Here is a 10,761-nt window from a genome sequence, read left to right on the forward strand (position 1 = left end):
TTTCTTGAATATTTACATTAGATTTAATTAGAAAATTTAATTATTTGAACATCCCTACATGTCTTACACATTGTTAAGTAAGGGCAGGACTATGCGACTCAAACAACTGTATGCTTGAGTAGCAATAAAACAGAATTTTTTTAATTGCCTTATCTGAGTGCTGTTTGCTTGTATCTAGCCAACACATGTGTAAAAGTAGATGCTAAGATATGCAGAAGACAAGGATAATGATAAATAACCGGACAAGGGAACATGAGTTCAAGATCGCAAGTCAGCCTCTACAGTCTGTGAAGGAGTATGTTTACCTAGGTCAACTAATCACAGGGAACCTTGACTATGAGAAGGAAATTCACAGAAGAATAAAAATGGGTTGGAGCGCATACGGAAGACATTGTGAGCTCCTGACTGGGAGATTACCGTTATCATTGAAAAGGAAAGTATACAATCAGTGCATTTTACCGGTGCTGACATATGGGGCAGAGACTTGGAGACTGACAAAGAAGCTTGAGAACAAGTTAAGGACCACACAAAGAGCGATGGAACGAAGAATGCTAGGCATAACTTTAAGAGACAGAAAGAGAGCAGTTCGGATCAGAGAGCAAACGGCTATAGTCAATATTCTAATAGACATTGAGAGAAAAAAAAGAGGTGCTGGGCAGGTCATGTAATGCGCAGATTAGATAACCGTTGGACCATTAGGGTGACAGAATGGGTACCAAGAGAAGGGAAGCGCAGTAGAGGATGGCAAAAGACTAAGTGGTGTGACGAAATTAGGAAATTTGTGCATGCTAGTTGGAATTGGTTGGCACAGGACAGGGGTAATTGGAGATCACAGGGAGAGGCCTTCGTTCTGCAGTGGACATAAAATAGGCTGATGATGAAGTCTTAAAAATCAAGCAATTGGAAGTGAGTAGTGTCCTGCTTAGTTACCTCTATTATTTACTCATACTGTTGGCCTGTCGGCCGTTACAGGGTGGGTCAAAGCAGCACTTCAACAATTAGTACAATACATGGTATTACAATAATACATATAGCACAAAAATAAAACAAGTCAATAGCAGTATTTCGGCATTAGTACAGTACATGACTAAGGCAGTACACGAATAGTCTTTTAATAGGTGAACATAAGCGAATAAAGAAGATACATAAGCAAAATATTCTGCAGATACTCCGATCAATATGACTATAAATGCAGTGTTAATAAAGGAGGTCATACAGCCCACCCCCAAGCAAGTATACGTGCGTGCATCTTTCAATGTTGCTTTAAGTTTCTCTCAAATTCTTCTGCACTGATGCTTTCTCGCGTTAACACCGGTAATTCATTCCATTCTTTAATGGTTCTTGGGAAGAAGGAAAATGCGTAAGCGTTAATGTGCATCTGAGGTATTTGAAAAGTATTATATTTGCTTTTCCGTGGTGTTCTAACTTGTCTTGCTATCAAATACTGTTTGCTATTGATGTTGAATGTGTTTTTAGTGTGAAGAAAAAAACTTCAACCTAGCTATGCACCTGCGTTCAGTGAGCGTAGGCAAGTTTAGCAAACCGAGCATTTCGGAGACTGAATCTGTGCGAGAATAACGCAATAGAATAAACCTTGCTGCTCGACATAGAACTCTTTCCAGTCTCTCAATTAACCCTGACTGATAAGGGTCCCAGATTATGCTGGCATATTCTAACGTGGGTCGAATGTACGTTAAATAAGCTGTTAGTTTTACTGACTGTGAGGCTAACTGCAATTTTCGTCGCAAGAACCAAAGCTTCTTTTCCGCAGTTTGGCATATTTTTGTAACATGGTTCGACCAGCTTAAATTCGCAGATATATGTATGCCTAAGTATTTCAGCACGTCAACCGTGGAAAGGACCGAATAATTCACTGTGTAATTAAATGAAAAATATGATTTATTTTATTCGTTATGCACAATACAACAGTTTTACTCTCATTTATTTTCATTTTCCATTTGTCACACCAATTTTCTATAGCCCTAAGAGCATCGCTGAGCAATTTCTGATCTTCAGTGCTATTAATTTCTTTGTATAGTAAGCAATCATTGGCGAAAAGTCGCACCGTGATACCTTCGTCAACTGCCGAGGAAATGTCATTAATATATACTAAAAATAGTACAGGACCTAAGACAGACCCCTGTGGGACACCAGACGTTACATTCAACGGCTTTGATTTAATGTGTTCCGCTTCTACGTATTGGGTTCTGCCCCGGAGGTACGCGGTTATCCATTTTACTATTTTCGCTTTTATTCCCATATTAGTCAGTTTCACAATGAAGACTATGAGGATAGCTATAGGGGCTTGTTGGTACGGCATATCTTATTTTGTTGTAATGCAAGCTGAACAAGCGCTGTGTGTGTCAGATGTGATTTTCTGTTGTCCTTGTTCAGCTTGCACTACAACAAAATAAGATACTCATCTCTAACTTATTCCTTGTTTTCAACTTCATGTACCACTGATTTCCATTGTTCAGTATGAACCAACTAGCCCAACAACAAGTGTTCCTAAAGGGCCTTGCACCAGGCCCCATTGTACACACTGGTTATACATTAGCAGTTGTAAAAAGCCATCGAAGGAGCATTCTGCTACAACAATTCTCCACAATACTACTTCTTATCGCTCTCCTAACCTGACAGGCACTGCTCTAGCTAACACTAACTCCTTCTCACCTACACGTGATCGCCAAGTCAGCCATTTAGACAAGTCACTTGTTAGAAACCCCTCTTGAGACTGTTGCTGTTACATATGTATAGCATACAGGCATAAACTCACTTTGCATATTTTTGTATTTCGTGCCACAACTTCAAAACAAGGAAAGAAAGCTATTGCATATGTATTTTAATGTGAAGAACAATTTGACTATAAGCCATTACACCAGTAATTATTAATTTAGCTAATTATTTTGTATTAATTGGCTAATTACCAATAACAAGAAATACTACAGTTTGCGGAAGACTGCTGCAAAGAGAAGACCATTTGTCCCATTCTTGTGTCCCGTACCGATTCTTTTAGAGCTCGGCTCACATTAGCTGGGACACCCTACATGTTTTTTCAAATATTTTTAAACCGTATTTGTCGTTTTGTTACCACAATCTATACAAACTAAGAGGAATGTCGCTAGTGGGCTTGGAGAAAATAAAAAGTAAGTCTAAAAAAAGTCTTTTCTTAACTGCAAAGTTTATACGAAGTCACCCTTTTCCCTTTAGACAATTAAAAAAACAAAAAACTGAACAGAATTATTTTCATTTCTAGTTGCATCAATGGAAACGTGGGTCTAAAAAGACGAACATGGTGTTACCAATGTCATTATATAAGTGTAAGCTAATGCTATTTTCAATTTACTGAAGCTCAGGTTTCATGTTTGCAGTAAATGCAAGCATTACCACATTACTGATGATAATGAAATCAGCAGCACTCTACAAGATCATGCCATAGACTATTTGCTGCAGAAAATTTACAAGAGGCCAGAGATATTTGCATTCAAACAAAAACTTACAAAAAGAAAGTGATTTACAGCTAATGCAACAAGGGATTTCCATGGCACAGCAGAAATTTTACTTGCAACAGTAGTTTTGCTTTGCTCAAGAAGGCTCATTCACAACGCAAGGATTGACAAATAAAACTTCTGCCTCCCACTATCGAAGGCAGTGGTTCATGAGCACATGAAGTGTAGTACAGTTCACAAATTGATCCGTGCATGATAACACACTTGTGCTAAACTGTGTGAAGTTCATGATGACGGCGATTAGAAGTAAATGATATTGCTAGTCTAAAAGCAAAAAAACTGGCAAAACACAGTGTGTGCTTCACTTAAGCTTCTGTTATTGCTACTTAATGAATCCCAAGTCACAAACTTTACGATGTCATGTGCACGAAACTTTATTTTTCTGTTTTTTTTAGTAGCAAACCTGCAAGCAGTTCCAACAACTTTTGACTCACCATTTCATGCAAAGAAAGAGCCAAAGCCAAGTTGACTGTAAAGAATAAGAAATATTTTCGCAACTATAAAAGCAGGAACGCATATGCAAGGACTACAATCAGTTAGTTACATCACCTGCAGTAGTTGATTTGCCAACACCACCTTTTCCAGATGCCACCAGAACAACATGCTTCACACCTGCAACTGGAAACTTCTTGGGCAGTCCTTGTGATGTTCTTTGCTGACTTCGTTCTGCTCTATTAGCACTTGAATCACCACCAAAACATCGCTATATGATTTGGAAGAAAAGAAAAGAATGATTATCACAAATTCTTTCCAGTTGAACCCAACATTCACATTAGGTTCTGTCCTGATAGTTCTACACAGTCAAACAGCATCAAGCATTTCATTAAGTCTTAAAAATTATTTATATGCAAGTCACAGTGGTAAATATGATAAGTCACTGTTTTTTCATTCTGCCTTCAATGGCAGAATTCTGCATTCCGTTGTAGATGAACTGCAATAAAACTGACCCTAGTCAAAACAAACTGTGCTTTCAGAAAAAGGTTAGCTTCAGTCATTAGGGACAGTTGCTCCTGTTAGCTTTTTGTTTTTCAGAGGAATTATTCAATGTGACTTTATTGTTGCAGTGAGGAAGCAAACCAAAATTCTGCTTATCGAGCACATACTGGCTGCTTCAAGGAAGAAAAGCAAATTTTCTTGAAGTAGAGATGACAATGTCTTGTTTTCAGCAATGCATTAGTGGGGGTGGACATCAATAAATATGCACGAATCATAAACTAAATATAATCTAGTAATAAACTTATTTATTACTTCACTCTGCAACTGCAGAATTGCAGACGGTTAGACTTCAAGGCATGTCCACTTAGTAGAATTTCAAGATTAGCACCATTTTTCAGATATCACCAAAATGTGCCACAAATACAGTGGTGCTCCGTGTAATTTGTGTCAGAACGCTTTATGTGAAAATAGCAAGTGGACATGCCTGAATACTCACTAGATTTAAATCCCACAAAGGCAACATCTGCCCTAAGCAAATTAAAATTAGTGAATTTAGCTATTAATTGGTGAGAATCACACATTTCCTGGTACTCACTACTGCTAACGATTTCAATTGTAATTTATTTGCACGCGAGCGAGTCTGCGCTTGGTGGTGTGCTAGACAAATTAGAAAGGTAACAACCCTTGCACATGAGAACCTGCAAGCCTGCCACTGAGAACAGGAAAAATAAACAAACAAATGAATATAAAATAATGAGTGAGGGAGTATTGGATGGGAGGGAAGTATAGTGGAAGTGCACAGAAAGGGGGGGGGGATGACGCAAGAAAGCACATAAGGGAGGCGCGAAGGAGATGATGATGGCTAGAAAATGAGAGGGCAAAAAGAGACAGCGATTACATGATGGAGGCTGTGAAGTCGGAAAAGCGATGTAGATGGAATCGGGGGAGGATCATGGTGTCATCCAAATGTGTTTCTGCCTCTTGCTCCACTATTTTTTTTTTCTGTACCATACCATTTGGCTATGCTTATGTAAAGAGAAGACATAGTTCTAAACATATGTACTTTTGTGTGATCCTGCTCTTAAGCACCAAGTGACTTACTGCTGCTTATGCAAAAGGATTGGGAGCTCAATTAAGCTGCTCTACAGTGGCATTTCCTGATCCCTTATGTTATACGAAAAGCATGGAATAAACTTGTACTGCATTGTATTACCGGTACTAGATTATTTTTGAGAAAATTGTCTCTTCTCCATTGAAACAGGTAACAAAGTTGGATAACATTACCAACAACACATGCAAGTTCATAATGTAAATGCCACCAGCACAATACTCAGTCTCCTTTGTTGGTGTGTTAAACAGCCGTGTGACAATATTACTTCAAAAACGACTTAAGCGGCTTCAATACCGCAGATTATTTTGTTCATAAGCCAATATTAAACACCTAGTAGAAATTCGACAAGGGGGTGCAATACGATGTTTTATGTTCTTGGTGGTTTGGGAAGCACTGGACTCAAGCAATGCCACAAAATTTCTCATGTTGTGCATAGGCGAGTTCAGCTCCAGGTAGTCATCTGTTGGTCTCGATGTGTATAAATAAACAGAACGGGCAGGCAGAGGTGCTGCATGAAAAATTATTCCAGGATGGTGTGCCTGCCATTGCAGCTGGGGTTGTAGAGTTTCTCACTGGACGACCATATGCTTCTCCCATAGACGAGAGTGGATTCTTGTGCTATCTGCAAGGTATGTGCTTCTCATATTGGCAATCTGTGAACACGTCTGTGTGTTGACAAGTGTGCATGTACGCTCCCTTGTGACTTGCGTATTCACATACTCTAGCTCGTTGTCCGAGTGTGTACCCAATGTGCAGTTTTTTTTCAACTCAAAGTTCACGCAGTGGCGGGCTAGCAGGCGCATCAACACAATGATATTCGCCTTTTGGTCTAGCCTTGTATGCCACTGTATGGACAGCTGACGTAGTGCTAATAAATTACGTTGTTTTAGCATCCTTACATAAATCTAACAGAAAACACACATACAGACGTCCTCGTGACACAAGGACGCATTTGTGTACGCAAATACACAACTTTGCACAAGCGTGTTAGTTTATATATTGTTACTGTGTTTGGTTTATTGCACTCGATCAAAGGGTTCAATGACATTTAATAACTGGAATATTTTGCTTACTTGAAGGAGTACATGTATTGCCCAAAGGGCGTTTTCCTGTCACTTCGGCTGAAGTAATGCGCCAGACCCACGGTCAATACAACACACCCACTTTTTGTTGGGCTCCACTTTTGACCTTGCTTTTTTGTCTTGCTCTACTCTATCAATGCAAGCTACCAGTGGTGTTTAAGAGGCAGCGAAAATGTCAAGTAAGCGGCACAAATGCTTAAGGTCCAGGCTTGCTGAAATCACAGTAGACCGCTCGTTATCATCGGGTGGTTCACATTGCAAATAGCTCATACGGCTGGTCACCTGCTCAATTATCACTACGTCAAGTAACGCGACAACTGTCAATCACATTGCTATTTCTCGCATAAAAAACAAGAAGCTGAACTTTAATTTTGCTTTAGCAACTACGCCCTCTTCCAGGGTTATCCAGCACAATAATGTGAGCGCGCGAATGAACAAAACCTGAGCAAGACCACTTTGACATTCTTTCCAAGATTGCCACAGTGCCTGCAAGCTGTCAAGCCCGTGTAAAAGCTTTACGCACCAACGGTACGGTTTCAAAATAGCTGTAGCATCCAGGGACGACGTTTGCATTTCGTATTGTGTAACTGAGCAAATTAAGCGGCCTTCCAAACAAATGTACTGGAAAAATGCTCCTAATAGCCGCCATTTAAAAAATAACAAAACAAAACAAAAAAAAACGTGGGACGCGTTGGATTTAAGATCGCAAGACCGAGGCCGCATTGACGTACTCAAGCACGGGCGTGTGTGTGTGTGTGGGGGGGGCATACTGTTTCTCGCTATATTACTATTTGTGTGCGGAAACGCACTCAGCAGTTTATTTCTTTCATCCACAGTACTCGGATAACACGGTGGAGGGACGACTGATTACGAATGTTAAGTGCGTACGTTATTTTAGTATTTAGGCGGAATATTTGAAATGTAAAAATGCGTATGGGGGCGGGTGGCTGTGGTAACAACTTTATTTCGTCAACAGAAAGGATTCGGTTGACTTTAATGGGCTTCCAGGCTGCGTGAGGTGGCCGTCCGATCAGTTCCTCTAGTGCCACCTGCCCTGTCTGTCGGCGACTTCCAAAGCCCAGCTGACGGCCTGCAGTTGAACCGCAGGGTCCACATGCGCAGTTCCACATGCGCTGCGGTTCTGATTAAGTGGTGAGGCCATAGAGTTTCATATTAGTATACCTAGAGGCAAATCTGGCGCTGCGATCGTTCAACCATCATGGGAATGAACGAGACTGGGAATGATGGGAAGTACAGGCTTCGGATCGGCATTCTATTGACTGGCGAACTAGTCTACAAGTATTTTTTTGGCAGTTTTGGTTTCGCTCCAAGCGCAATTGCTATAACCTGCAGTGGGACAGTGCAACGCAAAGCTCTCTGCCTTTGTTATGTTGCTCGGAGTGGCGATAGCGCGCTGGGCCAGCGACTGGGACGATGCTTGTGTCGCGGTGTGGCGTCGAAGCCGTGACGAGAAGGCGGCGGCATCATAAACGTTGAAAGAACATGTTTTGAGCGTTTGGACCTTGGTTGGTTAAGTGTGCTAGGTTGACACTGCAGCGTTACGTTCTTTATGAAACTTCAGAATAGGACAAAGAAGGCACTACTGATACAAGACATATACAGTTGTACTTCTAGTGGCTTGAAAATCAAATATTATTGAGGGCTTCATTATGTGCTCGTTTATGTGCTCATTGACATGCGTGTTTTAGGACTTTGAGAACACAAACTTACTTGTGGTAGGAAAGATAGCTGCTTCCGAGCTGTAGTCTAGTGTCGCACAATGGGTACCCGCAAAGCCACGCTGTAACGCTTCGGAAGCGGTACGCCAATATAAAATATGATGAAGCATACTCGTAGGAGGCCACTAGCGTCCTAGCTAGCACTGCAGCAGATGTGCTTAAAAGTACTTGAAGACGTTCAGCAATCGTGACAGCCGACGCAACCTTTTCGAAAGAGCAAGAGAGTTCGCAAGTGCCTGTCGTCTGCGAGAAAAGTCTCGCGTTTGCAGCGAGCAGGCGTCGTAGCAGACGACACTTTTAGCATTCCGCTCAAGGGCGCAACGCTTTGTCACAATACAACATTTTTATTTCCAGAAATACTTGGTGAGTATTTTTATATAAGTACATGCACGGTTGTTTTGCTGTTGCAAAAATGAATAAATAATTATTCTTTGGCGTTAAATTGGGAACAGAATCGCACAAGTACGGATACCCTGGTGTGTCCTGGTGACAAACCATAGTAAACCATGCTTCCATCTCAAATTTATACAAAGTTTAGGTGGCGTGTTGTACATTACATAACATACTGCAGAAATAGAATTAGATTTTACGCGATAATATTTGAGTATAGCTTTGTTTACTGCGCCAGAAGCAAACGCCACTAGTCTAAAGACCGAAGTCAATCCGAAGCCTGTACTTCCCATCATTCCCATGTAGGTTGAGGTACAGTGCTCTAGAATATATTCTAGAGCACTGTAGTTGAGGTAGGGTGTCTAGACACCATAGTAGACACCATGGTAGACACCATAGTTGAGGCAACGCTCATGAGAACCCCCATAGACACTAGCGCCACATTTCCCTCTAGGGTATTTATTTAGAAACTCTATGGGTGAGGCTTTCCTGCCTTGGGAGTCTGCTTGACAACATTTGAAAACACTATAAGCGGTAGTGACTGCCTTTGGAGGCGTGCAGCATGGTAGGCTACTGCTGGGAGCCTCAGTGCCGGACGTACGCAAAAGAGAGAGAGATAGAGAGAGATTGAATCGTCGCGACGGCACACCACAGTCGATCGCTGTAGGCGTCGAGGTCGCTATAAATAAATTATTTTTGAACAGTTCTGATAGCGTATAGGCAACAATGGTCGCTTGTGTCAAATGCTCATATTCTGCGGCCTAAAGTTCACGCACGGTGCGAAAACACGCACGCAGCGAAAGCGAAACATTGTGCGCGGACATGCGCATGCAGACGACCCGTGCGATCGCTGCATTCAGGCTTCATTCTGTTATGCTGCATTTGGTTCTACAGACACTATAAAAACATATTTCACGTAGTTTGCTCACAGCGCTTGCCTACCTTTCACGCAAGAAGCCGGTTCGGGAGACTCCATCGCGGCGACCGCGCGCAGTGGCGTTCACTGCGTCTGTAAACGTCTGTAAGAGTCTGTAAACGATTGTGTGCTTTCAGTTTGCCCAACAGTATTATTTAGATGGTCAAAAACTTCCCTCGTTCTGCGAGTACTTATATAAATGTCCAAGTGGGCTGCCGCGTGGTGTTTTTATTGAGCGCCGCAAGCCAAACCTGTGAGGAGCGCGCCGCGTGATCCCTCATACTACGCAATTGAGGGAGACGCTTCCGACAGATGGTGCCTCCGTAAGTCCTCTTCCCCAATAACACAGGGCAGAGTGATACCACTGATCGATGATAGCGTCACATCATCATCGTCTCCTCACAATGTCTTTTCATCTAGGCACATACTACGTAACAATATTGTCAAACCATCGAAGATTCACAAGTTCCAGTTAAGTCTTCGTAAAACTCTGCAGCAAATGCGAATGGCACAGCAACACCGTTATTTTCTCGCGAAAGTCCAGTCAAAATTTAGCTCAAGAATGCAAAAACTATTGGTGCTGTCGTAGAACAAAAAAAAAAAATTTGATGACAGCTCATACACGGACACACCATGGCAGTTCACTTCAATGGCATATCTACCATTATGTGCCGTCTCTCTCATATTACAAATATGTAAGTGAAACTTGGGCCACCAAGTGTATCGTGGTTCAAATTATGGCTGACTTCGAACTTTGCGGAAAAGCTAAATGCATTGCTCTTCACCAGCTGTACCAAACTATAAAGATCTATGATTATTAAGTTATTTTGTTGTTTCACAGCATTGCTGACTCAGTGACGAGCCCCATCAAAACCAAATGGCATTTAGTTCAGAAACTAATTTGCAGCAAAAATATGCAAGACCTAGCTGCTATTAATATCTTATTTATTTACTTATTTATTTATACATACTGCAGCCTTAATAAGGCTATTGCAGGAGTGGGATGAACAACAAACATTTATAAACAAGCTTGTGTGAATTGTTTCAGTGGTAGTGAACGGATGTCGCCTGGTAATGA

At 41.4% G+C, this 10,761-nt stretch overlaps 1 protein-coding gene across 2 annotated transcripts in view; it reads right to left on the reverse strand.

The window, feature by feature from the left end:
• The window catches only part of Nubpl (NUBP iron-sulfur cluster assembly factor, mitochondrial), a 52,438-nt gene extending 45,088 nt beyond the window's left edge, over nt 1-7,350 (reverse strand). Inside the window, exons 1-3 of one of the 2 annotated variants that reach the window (XM_065451167.2) lie at nt 7,162-7,350; nt 4,059-4,212; nt 3,944-3,978 (exon numbers count right to left, since the gene is read on the reverse strand). In XM_065451167.2, the coding sequence (XP_065307239.1) occupies nt 3,944-3,978; nt 4,059-4,212; nt 7,162-7,287 (315 nt within the window). In that variant the 5' untranslated portion in view covers nt 7,288-7,350. The remainder of the gene's footprint in view (nt 1-3,943; nt 3,979-4,058; nt 4,213-7,161) is intronic. The other variant, XM_065451166.2, reaches the window with a different exon arrangement.
• Between the last annotated feature and the right edge of the window lie 3,411 nt (nt 7,351-10,761).

The sequence above is a fragment of the Dermacentor albipictus genome, chromosome 1 (assembly GCF_038994185.2).
Source record: "Dermacentor albipictus isolate Rhodes 1998 colony chromosome 1, USDA_Dalb.pri_finalv2, whole genome shotgun sequence".
NCBI lineage: Eukaryota > Metazoa > Arthropoda > Arachnida > Ixodida > Ixodidae > Dermacentor > Dermacentor albipictus.